Below are 20,386 nucleotides of genomic sequence, written 5' to 3' on the forward strand. Positions count from 1 at the left end.
TAATTTGATTTAATGATTTATAATAAATATAATTATAAATACAAATGTTTAATTAAATTATAAACTTAAATATTATTATTTAAATTTATTAATAATAAAATCTTAGTCATAATTAAAAATATATTAAATGAAATATAATAATTAATATATAAAATAAAAAGAATATTTTGAGAATATTCTTTTTGGTGTAAGATTTGAAGTAAATGGATTGGAGATAAATGTTGTATTTGATGTAGAAATCAAACTAGTGTAAAAATTACACCAAAATAGATTTTGTGGTTGGAGATAGTGGTAGTAACATCACTTTAACAGTTGACTTGCAAGATCAAGGCCAAACAATTTTTAATAGTCTAGTAACAAGGTCAAAATAAAAGATATAGTTGACAGAATCAGTGGGATTTTGGAATTCGAATTTATAAATTATTTCAGATATGCATTTATTTTAAAAGCTAAGTAGAGCAATAGAAAGATACTATTGTTGCCAAAGAGAGTTGACTTACAAGACTATACTTTGATGGCAGTGGTGGGGACGTATATCCACCTTTTGTTTTCATGAAAGATATTTGTCTTCTTTCTTGTTTCTGATTTATTATTGATGCGAATTAATATTGTTCAATACAAATAGTGGATTCAAATTTTATTTTAAGATGGTGATTGAAGAGTTTTTGGATGAAAAAAAATTGTGCATTTTCAAAACAAAAAATTGCAAAATGAAAAAAGAAAGAAAATTTCATTAACATGTTTCGATGACAGTGCGTGAATTCCATATCTTTTGTTTTCATATTCATTTATTATATTGATGTTCGTCTCCATCGGACATTCAATTTTACCAAGGGGAGCTCGATTGGTGGCCATCATGATCAAAGCAACACAACACTTGTAGAAATGTTGGTTGTGGTATGAGTTGTGTTTTTGGAAGTAAATCTGTTCTAATCTCCTTTCATCTTCTTGTTTCGGCCAAGTACATGTAACACGCACTACAATGTTTCCTCTAAACTCGATCACCAAATATAGGTGCACAATCTTAAAAGAACACAACATAAAATGAATTATCACATTAATGAACAAAACAATTTTACAAACATGCTTTCCCAATAGAAAGTAGATAAATGCACTAAGCTAGTTCAGAATGCCTGACTCGTCATCTTATTGTTTGCTAGCAAATATGCGAATCATTCCTATACCAACGGCGGATATAGATACGAGGGTCCCTATGCAGTACTTGATCACATCATACTTTGCTGCTTCAAGTTGAGCCCTCAGTTCATGGATTTCCTGTAACAATCAGTAATCCTCAGGATCTTGAAAGTTTAGGTTTCTTTGGAATAAAAGATTGAATATTTTCATCCAATAATTATTGAGAACTTGTAATTTTAGTCTTTTTACATATGATAATTATCAGTTTTGGCAAGCCAACACATTTGATCCTTCATGATATACATTTTGATTTTGCAGTCAATTCTTTCCTCAAACTATTTTTGCTAAAAGTATGCTGGACATTTCGCCAAAAAGAAAGTGATAAATTTGGAATCATCATATCAAATCCAAATTGAATCTTGAGATGGACTTAGATTTTTAATTTTTATGAATTATCAGTCCAATTTGTGCCTAATAAGACATACAAGTCACATGTCAAAAATATGGTCAAATTACTCGTACCAATACTCACAATTTGCAGCAAAATAATAAAATATGTTGGCTTGACAATATTCACATGACTAAAAATAGAAGCAGCAATGTAAATGACTAAATTGGCAACTATGGAACAACAAAAAGCAGAATGACAAAAATGATATTTTCTACACTTAACATGTGGAGTAACTTCCTATTTAACAAAGTAAAACAATAAATAACTCACCCGATCAAGCTTGTTCGTAAGGTTTGCTGTTTCTGCACTCTGATTAGCAAGCTCATCACGAATCCGACTTTGTTGTAAAAAAGTTTAATTAAATGAGAACATTGCAATATATATTAAAGATGAAAATACATTCAATTTTTTTCTTATCCTTACCCTCTTTCGAGATTTAAATCTAGACGTTGTCCGGCAGTAGCCTTGTCAATTTCGTACCTTTCTCAAGGAGCATTAGTCAATTGACTGACTGTTGAGTGTTGACATAGTTCCCGCCAAAAGAAAAACGTGATTGAATTAGAATACATACCTTAATTCACCACGCATTTTCTCAATATCATTTCGGAGCTTTTCAGCCTCGCGTTGGAGCAAAGAAAAATGATGGCCCTGCACCATTAGAGGCAGCAAAATGGATGTGAATGAGTCACAAATGTGACTGCGTAGTGACTACTAAATATAAATCCCTTGAATATGTTATAAATTTGTTTCAATCGTCTGTCATATTTGAACTTTCGTGACCCTTGCTATCGGTCTTCCCTTTGATAAATGCACAATAATGTCTGATTTTGAATTCGGTTCGTGATCTAACATCCACTGGTTTGATCAGAAATGTTCTCTCAAAAGTTGATGCTAACCTGATTTTCATTTGTTAACTTCTCTTTCTACCCTTCCACGAAATGTTCGTGATTTGGTAAAATGAACTCGCAAACGGTTTCAGTTCCCTAATCATTTGCTAGGCCATAAGATAGGAGCCTCTAGCAGGGAATTTCATCTGTCAGGGGAACTTCCCATAAATTTTAGGATAAATTGATGAGCGTGAAAAACCAACAGGCTTTTTGCAATATCGGGCAAAAAGAAGGTGGAACTTAAAATCACTGGAACTTAAGGGCACTTAAAATCTGAAATGAGTTTCTCCACTGTTATAGATGAAACCATTTAAAAGAAAAAAATACAGCATTTTTACATGATGTGATAGCTTTAGACATTCACATTGGTCATACAAGAAGACAATCTTCAACTAAGAGTTCAATTAGAACAAGTGTAAATCATAACCACGTGCATTTCTCCATAAGGCGTAATAAACATCTTAAAATCGGACACTGAAAACATCAAACATTAGAAAACAATCTAAGTAAAGATATTCCTAATCTGGGTATCCTATACCAAAAAATGATGAAAAATCAATTTCAAGGAAATATGGATACAAATATCCATTAAGTTCATCCTTTTTCTTGCCTTATGCGATGATAGACCTCAGCTTCCAATATCCGAGAAAGATATATGTTTTCATGTTCAAATATCCAGTTAAACACCTAAAACCATAAAAATGAAAGTCTTTTTTTGAAAACAATAAGCAGATTCAGCACAAAAAGGCACAAGTAAACAATTTCAGTTAGTGCACTTTTTAGGATAGTTCCTTCACCTCAAGCTTCAATCGATCAACATCTTAACTAAATAATTAACCTCGATCTAATGCACAATACTTGCAAGATAGCCTATGGGCCCTCTAACCACTCTTGCAATATCGGTCTTCAGCAAAGGTCTCAAAAGCCGATAACAACATAATTGCCGAAATTATAAATGAGTTGGCATTTAGTAGATCAATTTCCAATACGGAAACAATTTCATACCTGAGAACTTTGTATTTCAGACTTGAAGTTGGAAAGATTGGCTTCTTGTGCCATCTCAATCTACAAAAACAAAAATTAAGAAAAAAATGCCATATAGAACACAGGAAACTCAAAGCTAAACCTTATATCACAATTTACGTAAAAAAGTTTTGAATGTTCAAAGATAATATATGCACCAGAAAACACTGGAAGAACTCTTACTCTCTGCATCTCGGCTCTTGAAATAAGATTTTGCGATATATTCTCCAAACTGTCATCCAAAACCTCAGTCATAGCAGATGTAATTGCCTCTGCATGCTTTGAAGGTATGCCTTGTGCTTCTAAACTCCTCACCTGGCCACAAAACAGAAGCATCTAATATTCACTCCTCTACTTCATTGTACAGCTATAACTAAGGGTACAAACAAAAAACTAGGAAGAAGTACAGACCGCCCTTTCTTATTAAAAATATAATCCTATCGGCAGCAATTGGGAATCAATGTTCACATAATGTTGGACTTAGTCATTCACCTAAATGCTGAAGGCATCGAAACATTATTCTTTACACTTTAATTCTTATCTCAAGCAAAAGAAAATTAATAACACAAGAACATATAGAAGTATATATACCTATGATACATTTTCTTATCATTTTGAATCATTATTGATTAGAAATGGAAACTGGTATGCTGTAGGTCAACTTTAAAAAATAGTAAAAAGAACATTTGACGCGGTAAGTAAACATGAGTTGCAACCAGAATTCCATAATGTAATGAAGAATCGGGATTAAATAACCACAGCATCTAAAAAAAACAATCTTGTTAATTCTCAGAGGACCACGTCTCACAATCACTATTACCCTAAAATGGGTAGCTCCATTCCTCGTCACAACAAATAATAAAAGAAACATTAACCAAAAGTTAAAAAATGTACCAGCGCTAGTGTGTCAACAAGATAAACGCGTCTTCCATTAGCTTTAACGAGCTTAGAGATCTGCCTGTAGTACAATCGATAACCAGACGAATTCGAGGACAACGAACCATATGATTTTACGGAAAACCGGCCAGGTTGAGGCCCATTTACCGCCAAGCCTCCAGCATTAATCTCTTGAAACTTTAACAAGCGAATCCACGATTGAAACGCAAGTTTACGCGCAGTCATTAAAATTCCTCGAGAAAAAAAGATGTAAATATTGGAGTAATCCTTACATTCAAAGAACGCAACTTCTAAAGGATCAATTTTGCACAATTAAGTGTTCTCTTAATTGCAATAAATATTTTCGTCCAGGAAACGAAAGAAATTTGAAGAAGAAATCGTTTGTTAATGGCGGAAAATTAAGAATTTCGGTGGTTTCAAAAATGGTTGAGGGGCTTCTTGCGCAACATGGTTGAGGGGCTTCTTGCGCGTTACGCAAGAAGCTGTTCTGCGTTGGTTGGCGGATTTTTCACTTAATTAATACTCTACAGCGTAACAAATACAAACAGCCCGGATCACACACCTGTATGTGCCTAACTGTTACATGATTGAGTCTCTCACAAATTAATTATTTCAAAATTTAAAAGTATTAATTTTTATATTAAATATAAGTCGGATCGATCACCAAAAATTAATGTGTAATGATGGTGATTTCATTCGTCTCATAAATATAGATTCGTGAGATCGACTCACAAAAAACTTACTTTTGTTAGATAAATTTTTTATGATAAAATATTTTAATAATGAATATTTAAATTTAACTTTATTTATCGAAATTAACGCGCATGAGATTTTTGTGTAATTTTGGACGTAGATTTTGAACATTTTTCATGGTTTCCGACTTGCCATGATAACATAAAAGAAGACAATATTATATAGAATTACGAAAAATACTGTCAAAAAATAGTTACTAGATCTCTTACTTTATTTTTTATTGTTTATATTAGGGGGAGTTGGTGAAAAATACCCAATCAAAATATTTCTTTGGATTCACTACCTACCCACAAAATTGTGGTACTATGTTATACAAAATGTGGTACACTTCACGTGAAAATATGGTACACTTTATGTGGAAATGTGGTACTAAAAAAAGTATCCAGGGACTGAACACAAAAAAAATCGCCGGCTGAGACTCAAGGCCAATTTCTCGTTTATAATTATGTACAATAGTGATGATTGGATTAATAATAATTGTTGTTGTTAATTACATTAATAGTTATATAATAATACTAATAATAATAACAATTTAATTAATAATTATTGTTATTATCCCCTAAGATACACGTGTTTGTATTAAAAATCTGATTAATAACTAAAATAGACTAAGATACCAAAACTTAAAACCGTCGTCATATCCACCCCTTGCCTCCATTTGCCAAACAGCACGCCGTCACGATACCTCGCGTCACAGCAGGTTCTCCCCTCCTCCGTCTAGCCATTGGGAATCTCTTCTCTAATTTTTTTAATTCTTCATATGTTTTGTGTTTTATTTACCTTTCTTTGTGGGGATTTTGTAGTTGTGAATTATGTGATTTCTGTTTCTTACTTTTAATGTTCGTTGATGTTAATTGTTTGGCGGACGTGTAATCTTGGGCTCAGATTTGTTGTAATTTTAAGATGGGTGGTGTGATTCGACTCATCATCGTTTGGATCGGTTGATGTCTTTTGAGCTGTGTTTGGAGCTGCGTCTTTGTTTAGATTTCTTAGCATTTACCGTGGTGCCTGGTTTTTGTCACGTTTAATTATCCTTAAAGTCATCAATTACATTTGGGGTTTCAGATCTGTAGCTTGAAGAGCAGCTGTTAGTTCTGTTTTTGGTGTTTTGGAGTTTGTTAATCTGGATTCACCCATTTCATTTCTTAATTCAGTTATGAAGTGATGGTTCTTGTATTGGCGAGTTGGTGTATCTTAATGCTGGTGGATTTTCCGATGCTGTTTTGAGGTATTTATTATTAATGTGTTCTTTTTTTGGGGGATTTTGTACTTGACTATTGTGATTTATGTTTTCATTTTCCTTGCTCATTCGCAGTCAACTGTTCGCTGGAATAGTAAGTAAGGTTTAATATTATTTTATGATATTTTAGTTGTGTAGTGCTTGCTTTGAATAATCCTTGTTTTCGATTTTTTATGCCTCTGAGTTATGTTTCAAGTTCCAGATTTGTTTTAGGATACATTTTTCCTATGTAGTTGGCTATTTCTTGTTCCCAGATATTATAAGTAATAGTTATGGTTTCAGATATAATTTGATTGGAAGTTGTTGGTTCCGTAGTGTTGTTAATTGTTATGAACCAGACGCAAGTCAATTATTGTTTAATGTCCTGCCAGATTCACGACTTTAGTAATCCATGAACATGAGAGTCATTTTACCTACCCCACAACATGGGAATGTATATCTGATCTTCTTTTTATTTTGTTAATAGTGGGTGAAAAGTTTATTGTCAAAATTGAGGAAAAGACAAATCAAATAACATGCTTTATAAGGTATAAACTGTTTGGTAGCCATGATTTGTTAAATTTACTATAAATAAGATAAATAAATTTGAATGTGTTGTGTCCCATTGAATTGAAACACTGTAGACTCCACTGTCATAATCAGCACTTTGCATTCTTTCTGAATCTTCCGCTTATCTGCCTCGTATGAGAGTGTTGACATTTTCATCATTGTTTAATAAAACTAGTCACAATAAAAAGTCAACCGTGAAGATGGTGTGAGCAGCAGAAACTCTCTACATCTGATGGCCGGCATGTCTGAAAATTGAAATGAAGAAGCGTTCAGCTTCTGTCATTAGTTTTAGATGTGCTACGATTATGGAAGGAGATGTTTGTAATACCAAGGATGTCACTGGCACGTTGAATTTTTGAATTAGAGAATTTAATGGGCGTTGGTTCCATGTATGTGATTGATGTTGGGTGGTATTTGTTTGTTGAAATATTGTGTGTAGTGTTGGAATTTGGTGTTTAAAATCATGAAGGTAAGGTGAAGATTTTCTGGGACTCATTGACATGGTATTGGATGCGTGGTTGTGGTGGACAGGGAAGAGGCAGCAGCTGCTTTGTTGGTGATATTGTTGCACATAGGTGTTGATTTGTTGATTGAAATAGTTTTGAAAATGAGCTTAGACAACAGAAGCCGTAGCAGGAGCAGAAGCAGGAGCCCGATGGATCGTAAGATTCGTACTCAGCGCTATTCCTATCGTGATGCTCCTTATAGACGGGATTCAAGGCCGGGTTTCAGGTTATTTGGTCTCCATTCATTCATTTATTTGTAACTATTTTCATTCTTACATGTGTTGGTTGAGAAGGAGGGGGCAGTTGATGTATGGGATCAACCTGAATGGAAGCAGCTCCGATGTACCTGAATGCTTGTGTCTTTTGGGTCTTGCTTGAATCTCCTTCTTAATTGCTTTTAGAAATTCATATGAATGTTTTTGGTTCCTTGTGTTCCATCCTTCACTCCAATCCCAAATTATTAAGAAAATACCAGAAAAAGCTCTACAAAACGGATTGAATTTTTTCTGTGTTTGCTGCCATGTTCTTCCCTATGGCATTGCAGCATCACAAGATACTGTCCTTTTCCTCACACTTAGTGAGATTTTCTTCTGCAGTGAGAACGGTTTGTGCAACAACTGCAAAAGGCCTGGCCATTTTGCTCGAGAATGCCCCATTGCTGCTCTCTGTCACAATTGTGGTCTTCCTGGGTAAGTGTCCTTTGGTACCCCTCACCCTTACGCCTTCAAAGACACTGTATGTGTGTGATCATGTTGTGACAGATAATATCTCATTATTCTTCTTTTTGAGAAATTAAGTATCAATACTTAACGTGTGGCCCTTCTAGTATTCATTACTCTTTTTTCCCTTTCATCGTAAAGCATTTTTCGAAGATTGTAATTTTTCAATGTTAAACCTGACATGAAATTTTGTATGATGTGTCTTCATAATGTATAAGAAAAGTGTTTCTTGATATAGTACTATTCAAGTGCCAGGGAGATTTTTGGTTTAAATCGAAATTTTGTTAATGGGTTTTTCGGATAATCAGCTAAAAGTTCTTTCCATACAGAAACATGATGCTTTTCTTCGTGGGAAGATTTGATGCGATTCAACAAGTTCTATTTTAAAAACTCATAATTGTTGGTCGCCATTCGTAATTAGGCCCCCAAAATAAAAAGACTTTTTTTCCTTGTGTCTGTACTTGTTCACTTCACAGTCTGGCAATGCGAAGCTGCTTCATGATAGTAATAGTCTGCTCAATCGTCTTAATATATATGTTCTTGTGTATGTTTATTTTCTGAATTTCAAGTCTAATATCACTTGGGTGATCATTTCCTCTGTGGAGACAAGTCTCGTTATTTTTAACCTTCCACAATGATTTGAAATTCGAATCAGGCATTTTGCATCAGAATGTAACACGAAAGCTCTTTGCTGGAATTGCCGAGAACCTGGCCACATGGCTGGGAACTGTCCAAATGAAGGCATTTGCCACACCTGCGGAAAGGCAGGTCATCGTGCCAGAGACTGCATGGCTCCTCCAATGCATCCTGGTGATATGAGGCTGTGCAACAACTGCTACAAGCAAGGCCACATGGCAGTGGACTGCACTAATGACAAGGCCTGCAAAAATTGCAGGAAACCAGGCCATATAGCTCGCGACTGTCAAAACGATCCTGTCTGCAATACATGCAACATATCTGGGCACATGGCGAGAGACTGTCCCAAGGGAGGCCACCTGTATGAAGATAGGGTTGGTGGAATTCGTGGAGGTGGGTTTCGTGATATCGTGTGCCGGACTTGCCAGCAGGTGGGGCATATGAGTAGGGACTGTGTTTCAATGACTATATGTCACAACTGTGGGGGAAGAGGGCATATGGCATTCGAATGCCCATCTGGGAGGTTCGTGGACCGTTTTCCACGAAGGTACTAGGTGAAGAAATCTGTGGCCTGTATGTTTGGCCAATCGTTGTTCTCTTTTCTAGGTTCATGAACTAAGTTAATGTTGCACTTTTTCTTGATTTTTGGTAGAACCTCTTCGTTTTGACCTTTTTATTCCCAGATAATTTATGAATCGTGAACGCGGTACTCGTTTAAGTTGAAGAACATTTAGCATTTGGCATATGTCTAATGGTCTTGTATCCCCTCAAGAATTTGGCATGTGAGAGAGAGCTATGTTTATGTTACATCAGCTGTGCATTCTGCGGCCAGTATATTTACTGATTTCAGTCAAATTGTACAAATTTAACAGTCATGTATAGTTGTTGTTCAACATGGATGCTTGAACAAGCCTCTGTTCCACATGCAAATATTGATATATCGGTTGGTTTTTGGATAAAGAAAACATTTCATTTATAAATTACAATTTACAAGTTTTTTTGTTGTTGGTATTTTGTGAAATGCAAGAATACTGAAATGATTCTTCAAAATTTTTGTATTTATATTTCCCTGCGGCCTCTTTTAGTTTCTTAAGTTGATATGTATAGTCAGTATCTTCTTTTACTCGGGTATGCTTAGAGTTTGATGTAACCAATTTACGTTTCAGTATGTATCTTGATTTGGCTGTGGGTTATATGTGGATGTATTTGTATACTGTCTTCGAAAAATATTTTACATATTTTGATATATTAGATTTTTTTCCTTCAGTTTCTTTGAACTGATACCTCATTCCAATAATTTTTTAAATTAATAAAAGATGTAATTAGATATTTCTATATTATTGTTATATGAAAAACATGACAAAAGAAAAACTCAAACAAAAAAATTGATAGATTAAAACTTACCATATAAACACGCGTTATTTGCCAAAACTCACTAAAATATTGGGATTAACCTAATTCTTTCTCAAAAACTCTGAGACTTTTAGACATTTAAAATATTATTAATTTTATGAAACCAATTCGATCAATTAAAAAATCACTTATCATATATCGAAATTTTCTTTAAGATCAATTTTATAATATTAATCTTTCGTTCGACATTACTCAATAAAAAGATTGAGAAGTGAAATTTCAATTTTATCATATAAATCTCTCGTCCGACACACCCTAACCTAATAAAAAGACCGATCCATGTGTGAGACCGCCTCATTCCACGTGTGAAATAACCTTTATCCCTCCCTTGTCAGTTGCCCTTCACCTGTTTAGATTTCAATCTCTAAGGATAAACCCTAGTTACCCCCATATTTCTCGTGTGAGGTGTGTTTTCCCTTCTAACTTCTCTCACTGTTTTCCTCATTTTCTCAGCTGTTGTTCATTGTTTTCAATTTTCTTTCCAATTTGTTGTGACATACTTCGCTTGAATTTAAAAGCTAAGTTTGATTGATTTTAATTTGTTTTTCTTGCCTTTTTAATTGTATACGCTGCAGTATGGAAATCCGCTATTTTTTCTTCTGTGTGTATATTACAAGTTGATGATCAATGAAAAGGAGTTTTAACGGAAACGGGTTGATTTGATATCTAGTTTGGAAGAAATAAGGGAATTGTAACACGGTAGAGATCAGGATTTTGGTGTTGGTGCCATTCAATGTTTTCTGGTTGAAAAAGGTTCTGATGAATTCGTGGCATGGAAAAGCTTGAAAAACGCACTGCTTGACAATCTAATTTTCAGGCTTAATGACCTCGCTTCGAGTCCAAATTCTAGCCCACATTTATTATTGTTTCATGTATCGAATACTGAGTTCTATGCTTCCTGTTTTGCTCTATGTATTTTTACAGTTCACATAGTTGCGGGATTAAAGCTTCTCTTAAGTTTTTTGCCTTTTGGTTTTATTCGATCTCAGGTATCTTTATTCGTTATACGGGCTAACCTTGTCCTTATATACAATAAAAAGTAATATTTTTTAGTGGGTGATCCAAATAGAATATTTATGTCACAAAATTGACTCGTGAGACCGTCTCACTTGAGTTTTTGTGTCATTTTGAACAGAGATGGATGCCTTTGGTTGTTTCAATGTTTTGGGAAACTAATGATTTTGTTGCTAATTCAGAGTTTCTTTTATAGATTAAATTTAATATGTTGTTTTCTAATATGCAAAATGTAAAATTTTTGTTGTTTGATGTTTGTCATAAATTGTCCATCTTTTGAACGTCTGTTTTCTCACATCGTTACGTTCCTTTTGTGGTTACACATCAACATTGCTGTAATCACGTCCATTTTTTGTCTTTTTGGGAAGGGATGTGCAATTTAGAAATACTACTAAAAATTTGTTAACAATCAAGTATTTAACATATGATGAATTTGGCCTCTGGCGATTTAAATTGAATTATTGAAGATAACGAAACTCTTTCATATCCTTTTTTTATTAAAATTTATAAATATTTGTGAGAGCAGGTACTGAATAGCTTTTTCGGCTTTCGCATGTTTTTGCTATGGATGCTGGTGATGATATGACTGAGCCTAGTGTTTCTTCCTCGGGTCTCAGTTCTGTAGATTTTGGCCAAGGTGGAACAGTGCATTCACCCGAAGATGTTGCCTGGGCTGATTCTTGTCTGACAAAAGATCCCGAAGCACTAGAAAACGGATGGAATTCTCTTAGATGCGCATTATTAGAAACTTCAGTTTCCCAGCCCGACTCCTCAGCACTTGAGACAGATGATTTTCCTGAAAGTGACAAAATGGACAAAATGGAGGTTTTTTCTTCGACTGAGGGGACAGGGGATGTGAAGAATCTTGAAAAAGCAACCATTGATGTTGCATCTAATGGAAAAACAACCATAGATGTGAAGAATCTTGAAAAAGCAACCGTTGATGTTGCATCTAATGGAAAAGCATCTGAACGGAGTAGTAGTGATAGTTCAAGTGGTGATAATACTGGTGGGTTCTGGTCAAGACATAACTTAGATGATGTTTTCCTTCCTACGTACAACGAAAATGGGAGAGACCTTGGAACGTATGATTCTGAAGTGGATATGTTTTTACAATCATTCAAACTAGATCAACCAACCGATGACATTTTCAAGATATGGGATTTAGACATTCCACCGGAGGAAGATGATCTCATAAAACATTTGAATGAAGCCCTTGAAGGAAGTTCTTTGGAGTCAAATCCTTCAGTTTCTGACGAATTCAAGGCATGGAAAAGCTCGAAAGACGCACTGCTTGAGGATCTCATTTCTGGGGTTAATGAGCTTTCTTTGAGTCCAAATTGACAAAATTTGACTGTTTCATATATCTGATACTGGGTTCCATGTTTCTTGTTTTTCCTTTACGTATGTTTACGTGATCGCAGGATTAAAGCCTCTCCTAAGTCCTAAGTCTCTGACTTTTGGCTGTATTTATTGGTCTATACAATCCGCTTGAGGATTCTGCATATTTACATCGGAAATGCTTGATGTAGCTTTCAATTGGAAAAAATGTGTTATGTTCGTCTTTTTAATAAATTATCGACGTAATCTCTAATGTCAAAAAAGTAACCAGTGCTCATTTCTGGTAAGTGACAAGTTTCATGTTCATTTCATTTTAGTCGTATTACATGACATTACTTACCAGAAAAATTATTATCAAAATAAAATTGATGGTAGGGTATATTTCATTTCTTTTTTCCCCCTAATCACATAGTATGGACGTTTTCGCTGTCACTGATATCGAACCAAGAGTACTGTCAGCACCAAAGGTGGTTGGCGACTTGACGTGAATAAAATAAACTTTCGGATTAATGCAATAGTTTGCAAATCACACTAGCTAGGTAAATGACATTGGACAAACTTTATGTGACAAATATGTTCGAGAAAATGTTAGTAAGAAAAATTGAAATACTGACCATTGATCAAACGTTTATCTAATCTACCAACTCGAAAATATATCAGACTACTTTTCATTGCTTGTCGGCACGTCAAATTCAATATTACTCCAAAATGTCAAACATCACCATTTTGATATTCATGAGTTTGAATGTATAGCCTAAAAAATATCGAGATTTCCACCTAAAATGAATTATTTATGCTGAGTCGTCATCTACAACCTTTCCTTTGAAGATTCACTTAAATTGTAATTAATTCAATTTCTTTCCGCATATTTTTTTCCAAAATGAGATTATTATTTTTTTTTTTTTGCATATTTCAAAATCTATACTATTAACTTTGGTATGATAGTGGAACTTTCTAATAATTAACAAAACACTCTCTAATGATCAAACTATTTATATTATAATTTTTTTTCCTCCAATTTCAACTCTATTTTTTATTTGGAACACACACATCATGTGTGCTGCTAATAATGCTACTAAGCACTCGAACACAGTCGCAACAAATATTTTATTTTGTGAGCATTTTTAAAAATTCTACAACGATTTTGAAATCAAGATTTGAATGGATAATTTTTCGAACATAAGAACAATTCTTAATGTATCACATATATCGGCCCTTTCTAAAATATTAGTCTTTTGCACAATATGCATTAAATAGTTATATCAATTTCAAAAGAGTCGATTTTAACTGGGCCAAATTTTCAAACTTATACTTAAAAATTTTGCTTTATTAAATAAGGTTTTTCTAACATGAGTAATTACTAATTATATACTTTTTATAAGATTCTTTTTAAACAAAAGTTGATGTTACAAATCTAATATTCGTATGTTTGGACTTGTTAACATCAAAATTTTTTTGTCGGATAAAAAAAATTGAAATTTTCAACCAAATAAAAATAGCATCTTAATTAGTGTAATATCCATATCTTTTTGACTTCTTAATCATCAAACTACTCTTTTTTTTGGATATATGTTCAACCAAATATTCCGTTGGAATGCTAACGTATTGATCATATTAATTCATTAACTAATATTTGTATACGTTTCTAATTTAATTCAATATATAAACTTAACCAAGTGACTATTAAATATGTCATGAATTAATTTTTTTATGTAATTTTGGAAATTAACACACAAAACAAATAAATTTTATGTATCGGTAGTTCAGTAACTTAAAGAATATTATCTTTGGCTATGGTTCATAGACAGTGTACGAGGCCGTTCAAAAATAAAAAAAAAAGTGCAGTCAAAAGAAGACAACGGAGCGTATCGATGCACTTGTACAATATTTTTTATAATTTATAATTCATTTGATTTATATTTAAATAAAGATCAAAATATATTTATACGAAATAGTGAGTGACTATACTGTGATTTTGATATATAATTAAAAAAATAAATAAATTTTTTTAAGATTTATTTGGTTAATTTTCGTTTCACAGTTGGATGTTTTGATTTTATATTGGATTTGGATTGATGGCCAGTTTTGGGCCAATTAAGCCCAAACACGTGTAATGGGCTTTTTCTTCTACCACAACATCAGAGACCAGGGACAATAGCACGTGTGATGGGCTCCTCTCTCCACAACACAGAACCGCAGCTTACAGTGAGGTTGGCTTCCTTCTCCGCCTCTTCGTTTTCCTCTTGTCTTGCTTTGTTTTGGAGTCTCGGTTTTCTTCTTCCCACCGTGGCAGCGAGCAAAGGTCAACAAAGAAGGTTTGCTTGGTCTGTTGTTCGCCTCCTCCTTCTTGCGGTTCCTTCGACGCCAACTCTGCTGCGTGACGTTCCCCATCTTGACATTGGAAAGCGCCTACTGTGTTAGCTTTCTTACTTAAGTTTTTCTTCTGTTTTTTTTTTTAAGTTTTCCTTACAATCTTGGGTTTGTTCTTCTTTTGTTCTTGGTTTACAAGGATTAGTTGATCTGACCTCATGGGCTTTCACTATAAATCTAGCTCATGATGTGGCCTTATTTTGACCATCTTGATAGAAACGAGAAAATCAAAAAACATTTCAGACTAGGTCAATTTTTACATGTAAGATGGAGATATTCTCAGTGGATCGCATGCTCCATTATCACTATGTGGCTATTGACTACAGATTAGGCGAAATAGATGAAAAATCCATAACCTTGCATAGGCTATCATTCGAAAAATTAAATGTAAAATTTTGGTCAGTCATTGCAATCATATATTCAACATGGGCATTAACTTAAGACGTCAGAATCTGCCTTCTGGAGCTGCTTTGTTTTTGATTGGTTATTTTTCTTGTCTTGTTTTTTGTCTCGGTTTTTTTGCTTTCTTTAACATCCTTCCGTTTGCTTTTGCCCTGATCTGGTTTGGGGTTTCTGATGTCTTTAGATGCTTGCCTTTTGTTGTCTCTCTTACTCGAAAATTCCAATCTAAACACTGCCTCCTAGCGTAAGAATTCCATGTGCTTGCTTGGGTTTTATGATTTCTTGAAATGTTTTTCTTTTGCTGCTTTTGCCTTGCTCCTGTTTGGGGTTTCTGATGTCTTCAGATGTTTTCTTTTTGTTGCCTCTGCTACTTGAAAATTTCAGTCGAAACACTACCTCATAGCTTAGGAATTCCTTGTGCTTGTTTGGGTTTTCTGATTTCTTGAAAGGTTTGGTATTCTCGCTGAATCCCTAATGTAAATTGTTAACATTAATTTCATGTGAACCCATTGGAGTCTGAAGTCCATCCCTATAAAACAGGGAGCCTCAGCTTAAAAAAAGATGCCAACACTTTTGATATTGAGATGGCTGAACACATCTGCTGTCTTAGTATTCGTACAGATTCGTTTTCCAAAAAAAAAAAAATTGTAAAGACATGCATGTGTTCTCTCTTACTTCTTCACCCAGCAAATGGATGCCATCTTTCACAGATGCTTGCTAATTACCATTTCTTATTTGTAGTTCCATTTTGTGCCAGATTTTATTCGAAAGCTTACGTTCCTTGCCCTCACACGTTTTAGATGTTAATAACTGTTAGGTATATGGCTGGGAGGTCATTTGCTTGCTGATTTAATTTTTTTTTTCGAATTCCATGTTTTTGCCCCGGGGTTTTGAATCTCATTGTCATAAAATAGTGGTATTGAGAATAAAGAAATTTAGTCAGCACTTTTAATTTGAGTTAGTGTAAACGAACTCATTTTATTATTATTCACACATTCCGCTTTAAAAAAGGCGGATGTGGCAACAAGAAAATGACTTGGCTTACTTCTTTGCCTAGCACATAGATACTATCTTCCATGAATGCTTTCTAATTGCCATTTCTTAGACAGGTAATATTAACTGTATGAATTTGGCTTATTTACAAATACAAAGGATAAAAAAAACCAAGATGTTTTGCTGTATCAGGCTAGCCTAATACACACATATTTGCATAAGAACATATCCCTTGAGCCAAGAAGACTAATTAGGTAGATTTTATTTTTATATATGCAAGAATTTCGCAAAATACTCCTATTCTAAGTTGACTGGATTAAACAGCTACAATTCAGTAAAATGCATCACAATATGAATGGTGGAGACAAAGAATAGGTTATCGGGCATACTTGAATACGAGAACTGCAGTTTTATAAATCTTGATCGCCATTTCTTGACCGTCAGATTTTGTGGCATGATAGACATTTGCCTGTTTAAAAGAAAAATAAAGCAGACTCAAATTATAGGTAATTTAAAACAGCTGTATCAGAAATTGATAATAAAATCTCGAAATTTGTAATAAAAACTCAAGAAAGTATGAACTTTCCAGGTAACACAAAACTTGGAGAAAATCTGTGAGAGCCCATTTTCCCAAAGCCCAAACAAATTCCCCAAGCCCGGTCCAGTTTTATTAATTAAGTAGGGGCTCGTGCTCCTGATTAGCGTTTAATAACCAAACAACCAGGATTCGTTAATGTAAACAGCGAAAACGATTAAATTATTTTTTTTTTACTTAATTAATAAAACTGGGCCGGGCTTGGGGAATTTGTTTGGGCTTTTGGGAAATGAGCTCTCACAAAATCAGAAAATTGGAGAGACGGAATGAAATGGGGAATCTAAAAATTCTAAGCATAAGACCTCATAACATACTTATTTTGTAGTCTATTGAAATGTACAGATATATCATATATATAGAAAAATTTTAATAAAATGACTTTTGTTTGACCCTGAATTTTAAAATTTAAGCTTCTCAATTTATGAGCACATACATCAATAAATAAATAAAAATATATAAGAGAAAAATTTGTGATTCGGGTCTGGAAAACCCACGTTGAAGGCCCCGTTACTTCATGGATCCCCTCTTCATGCGTATGGGTTTCTTGCTTCGTGTTTATTAATTTATATGAGGTTGAAGACTTTGTTTTTCTGCTTCCGGACGACGTCGGTTATGGATGCTTATATCTATGGAGGGTAAACATCGTTGCTTTTACATGATTTTTTGCCTTTACTTGTCTGGGTTTGATTTGTTAATCCTTTCGATGATATTGATGTGAAAAAGGTCGATTCTTTTAAGGTCTTGGGAGTATTGTGTATTAAGTTGTAAGCCGATCTGTTTTTAGGCTTCATTCTGCTCTTAATCTAGTGTTTGGGAGTTGATTAATTTGTTGGGTTTCTTTTTTCTATGAAAATTGGCATTCACGCATGCTTATACAGCTCACACGAACCCCGTAATGTTCTTTTTTTTCCCTGTCTAATTATGTAAGTGATTAAGTCCAAACTGACAACGGTTATAAGTTATTTCCTTGAATTTGGGTATGAAATCATTCTGACTGCATATGGACGTGGGTGCATTGATCTTGTGTTTGTTTGTTTGTTTGTCTCCCCCACCCTAAATTTGTGACCAAACTTGGTTTTCTTGTCTACATGAACTCAAACACTTAACAATTCCGAAAAGAATATATCCAATTCAATCTCGAATAACATAGCGAAGAAAGTGTGTTCTGTCATGGTTCATTATGAGACCACCAGGATAAACTTTTGCAACTTGATTGGATTACTTTTGTATTTCATTGATTGGAATATTTTTAGTGTTCCTTCCGTTTTATGATCGCGTTTGATATAACCAAGTGTCCACTTAAAATGCAAATCAAATCCTTCAAATTTAAAGCACTTTGCCACTTAGATAGCTACATATGACACACACACAGGAAAAAGAAATTTGCTGCTCTTTGTTGCTTATGGCTTTTTGGAAGTTATTAATTATGTTATTTGAAGCTATGTGGCACTTATTATAGAAAAATAATGACAAAATTGTCCAATTTGATAATGTTGGTATTTATGTCTGTATTGTTTAATCATTTTACTCGCATTTGTTAACTATATAGGATTTTATCTAACTCGTCTTTCTGAAGCGCGACTGCAGGAAAAAATATAACCAAAAAGTCAATTCGAGACCTGGGAACTGGTCTGATTATCCAACGATTTCATGGACTCCATTGAGGACATATTCGAATCCTCTCTTAATTTAGAAGAAACCCATTTCAAAGAAGGCTATAAAGAAGGCTATGCAGATGGATTGCTTTCCGGAAAAGAAGAAGGCTGTCAAGTGGGTCTGAAAACCGGATTTGAAATTGGCGAGGAATTGGGCTTTTACAGAGGCTGCATTAATGTTTGGAACTCCGCAATCCAGATTGACGCAGCTTGCTTTTCTGTCAGGATCCAGAAGACCATCAAGCAGATGGATGAGTTGCTTCACAAGTACCCAATTTCTGACCCAGAAAACGATTCAGTTTCTGATATTATGGATTCATTAAGGTTGAAATATAGGGCTATTTGTGCTACTTTAAATGTAAAGTTGGAGTATAATGGATACCCGAAAGATTCTAATGGTGAAAAGATCGTATTTTGAATTGCACGTTGTGTTTGTAGATTTGTCTGAGACGTGACATTATTAAATAAATCTCAAGGGTCCTGTTCTGGACTCTTTCAGTTAATTGTTGGGGTGAGTAGTGAATCATTCTACAATGGGAAATGTTTCAATTTCATGTTGAACTTTTCTGATCTGATATTTCTGCCCTTAAAATACAATCACAATCAACTTTGCACCTGCTTTGAGTTGACTTGCAGATTTTTCTTGGAGTTTATTTTGATTCGAGGACTTGTTTGAGGATGATGAGCTCTAAAAGGTCAGCTCATTGCTACTTTTTGTACAAACTATTGCCTTTTGCACTGTGTTGTTTTCCTGATCATGATCACTTTACTAAAATTTAGAATACTCTATAACATTGATGCATAGAGTTTCTGTGGAGGTCTCGTGCTTAAACGGTCTTTCTGTAACCCTGGTATTTATATCCCAAGAATGTGACATTTGGTAACTATGCTTTGCAAACTCATGGATGTGTGGGTAGGAATTAGCAGATGAGAAGTTCTGAATATTGCTATCTTGGTCCTTCCATGTTCCAATTGTGCTTCTTTCTTATTCTACGTAAACTTTATACACAACTTGGTTCAGCAGGCTGGGGTTGAGGTTGGAGGACTCCTTGATTTTGCTGCAGGGTTTTTCGCTTTCACCTCCCCTTTATGTAAGGAATTTGACACTTTTCTTCCTGACATGTTGTAATTTTTGCATTTGATAGAAGATGTAAGTGTCAAATACGATAGATTCACGGGAGTTGAACGCAAGTCTTTTGCTGCATCATGTCCCAATTTTTTACTTATGGAATTGCATGAAACTCTTTTATATTTGATTCCCTGTTTGATTTTTACTATGGCATGTAAGTTAATAAAATATATTTAGCTAAATGGAGTTGTGCCAAGTTGTGCCTTCCGACAATCAGTTTACCATATTCATAGTTTATGGACAGTTGTATGATCAAGGTCATGCGAACATTTTCTCAGGTTGAACGAATATGATGACTTTCGAAAAGTTTAACTCTTAGGAGAACTCCGAGATCGATCTTGTGCATATGTTGTGGAGGAATTTGTGAAAGCCATACGGATACGTTGTGTTATTTCCAGTGCTAATATAAACAATTTTATCGGATGTATACATTTTCTACAGAAATTTGGTGGTTTTTATTCGAGTATTGTACTGGAGTGGATCTTTGTGATCGTATGGAATTTATCGTGGTGCATGCGTTCGTGTAGCCGAAGGGGCAGGAATTCAATGAATCTGAGTTCTTGTGGCTGAGCATGGTAACCTGCAAAATATGCAAATACATTTACTTATAAATGTCAATCCCTATTCTATTACCGCAATAATTATAGTTGGCTCAAATTCAACAAGCAATTTTATG

The 20,386-nt window shown here is 34.3% G+C and overlaps 4 protein-coding genes and 1 long non-coding RNA gene across 12 annotated transcripts in view; 3 read left to right on the top strand and 2 right to left on the bottom strand.

The window, feature by feature from the left end:
* Window positions 1–9,543, top strand: part of LOC140963464 (uncharacterized) — a 15,059-nt gene extending 5,516 nt beyond the window's left edge. The window contains exons 1-5 of one of the 4 annotated variants that reach the window (XM_073422804.1): window positions 5,769–5,848; window positions 6,303–6,376; window positions 7,469–7,669; window positions 8,040–8,132; window positions 8,818–9,543. In XM_073422804.1, the coding sequence (XP_073278905.1) occupies window positions 7,545–7,669; window positions 8,040–8,132; window positions 8,818–9,352 (753 nt within the window). In that variant the 5' untranslated portion in view covers window positions 5,769–5,848; window positions 6,303–6,376; window positions 7,469–7,544 and the 3' untranslated portion in view covers window positions 9,353–9,543. Of the gene's footprint in view, window positions 1–5,728; window positions 5,849–6,302; window positions 6,377–6,854; window positions 6,916–7,112; window positions 7,670–8,039; window positions 8,133–8,817 lie in introns of those variants that run through there. The other 3 variants (XM_073422801.1, XM_073422803.1, XM_073422802.1) reach the window with 3 other exon arrangements.
* LOC140963468 (uncharacterized) overlaps window positions 1–19,041 on the top strand; it is a 21,428-nt gene extending 2,387 nt beyond the window's left edge. Inside the window, exons 1-2 of one of the 5 annotated variants that reach the window (XM_073422812.1) lie at window positions 14,742–14,982; window positions 18,503–19,041. In XM_073422812.1, coding sequence (XP_073278913.1) covers window positions 18,577–18,999 — 423 coding nt within the window. In that variant the 5' untranslated portion in view covers window positions 14,742–14,982; window positions 18,503–18,576 and the 3' untranslated portion in view covers window positions 19,000–19,041. Of the gene's footprint in view, window positions 1–14,741; window positions 14,983–17,178; window positions 17,562–18,475 lie in introns of those variants that run through there. The other 4 variants (XM_073422808.1, XM_073422811.1, XM_073422807.1 and 1 more) reach the window with 4 other exon arrangements.
* On the bottom strand, window positions 921–4,867 carry LOC140963467 (protein FMP32, mitochondrial-like). The gene is made up of 7 exons (XM_073422806.1): window positions 4,393–4,867; window positions 3,682–3,813; window positions 3,481–3,540; window positions 2,160–2,236; window positions 2,012–2,068; window positions 1,859–1,925; window positions 921–1,275 (listed from the first exon to the last, which is right to left on the bottom strand). The coding sequence occupies exons 1-7, from the start codon at window positions 4,618–4,620 to the stop codon at window positions 1,147–1,149; spliced, it is 750 nt and encodes a 249-aa protein (XP_073278907.1). The 5' UTR covers window positions 4,621–4,867; the 3' UTR covers window positions 921–1,146.
* Window positions 5,892–6,306, bottom strand: LOC140963469 (uncharacterized). Its single transcript, XR_012172688.1, has 2 exons — window positions 6,016–6,306; window positions 5,892–5,928 (listed from the first exon to the last, which is right to left on the bottom strand). It is a non-coding gene; the product is annotated as an uncharacterized lncRNA (long non-coding RNA).
* On the top strand, window positions 10,491–12,828 carry LOC140963465 (uncharacterized). Its single transcript, XM_073422805.1, has 2 exons — window positions 10,491–10,616; window positions 11,752–12,828. The coding sequence occupies exon 2, from the start codon at window positions 11,790–11,792 to the stop codon at window positions 12,567–12,569; it is 780 nt and encodes a 259-aa protein (XP_073278906.1). The 5' UTR covers window positions 10,491–10,616; window positions 11,752–11,789; the 3' UTR covers window positions 12,570–12,828.
* Window positions 19,042–20,386: the final 1,345 nt, after the last annotated feature.

Source organism: Primulina huaijiensis, chromosome 17 (assembly GCF_012295235.1).
Source record: "Primulina huaijiensis isolate GDHJ02 chromosome 17, ASM1229523v2, whole genome shotgun sequence".
NCBI classification, from domain to species: Eukaryota; Viridiplantae; Streptophyta; class Magnoliopsida; order Lamiales; family Gesneriaceae; genus Primulina; species Primulina huaijiensis.

What these genes read in the sequence shown, in the direction of transcription:
- LOC140963467 (XM_073422806.1), bottom strand. Translation starts at nt 4,620, where the DNA reads ATGACTGCGCGTAAACTTGCGTTTCAATCGTGGATTCGCTTGTTAAAG. An exon ending in TTGTTGACACACTAGCGCTG is followed by an intron (nt 3,814 to 4,392) that starts GTACATTTTTTA and finishes TTTTGTGGCCAG; the next exon opens with GTGAGGAGTTTAGAAGCACA. An exon ending in TTACGAACAAGCTTGATCGG is followed by an intron (nt 1,276 to 1,858) that starts GTGAGTTATTTA and finishes TGATTGTTACAG; the next exon opens with GAAATCCATGAACTGAGGGC.
- LOC140963465 (XM_073422805.1), top strand. Translation starts at nt 11,790, where the DNA reads ATGGATGCTGGTGATGATATGACTGAGCCTAGTGTTTCTTCCTCGGGT.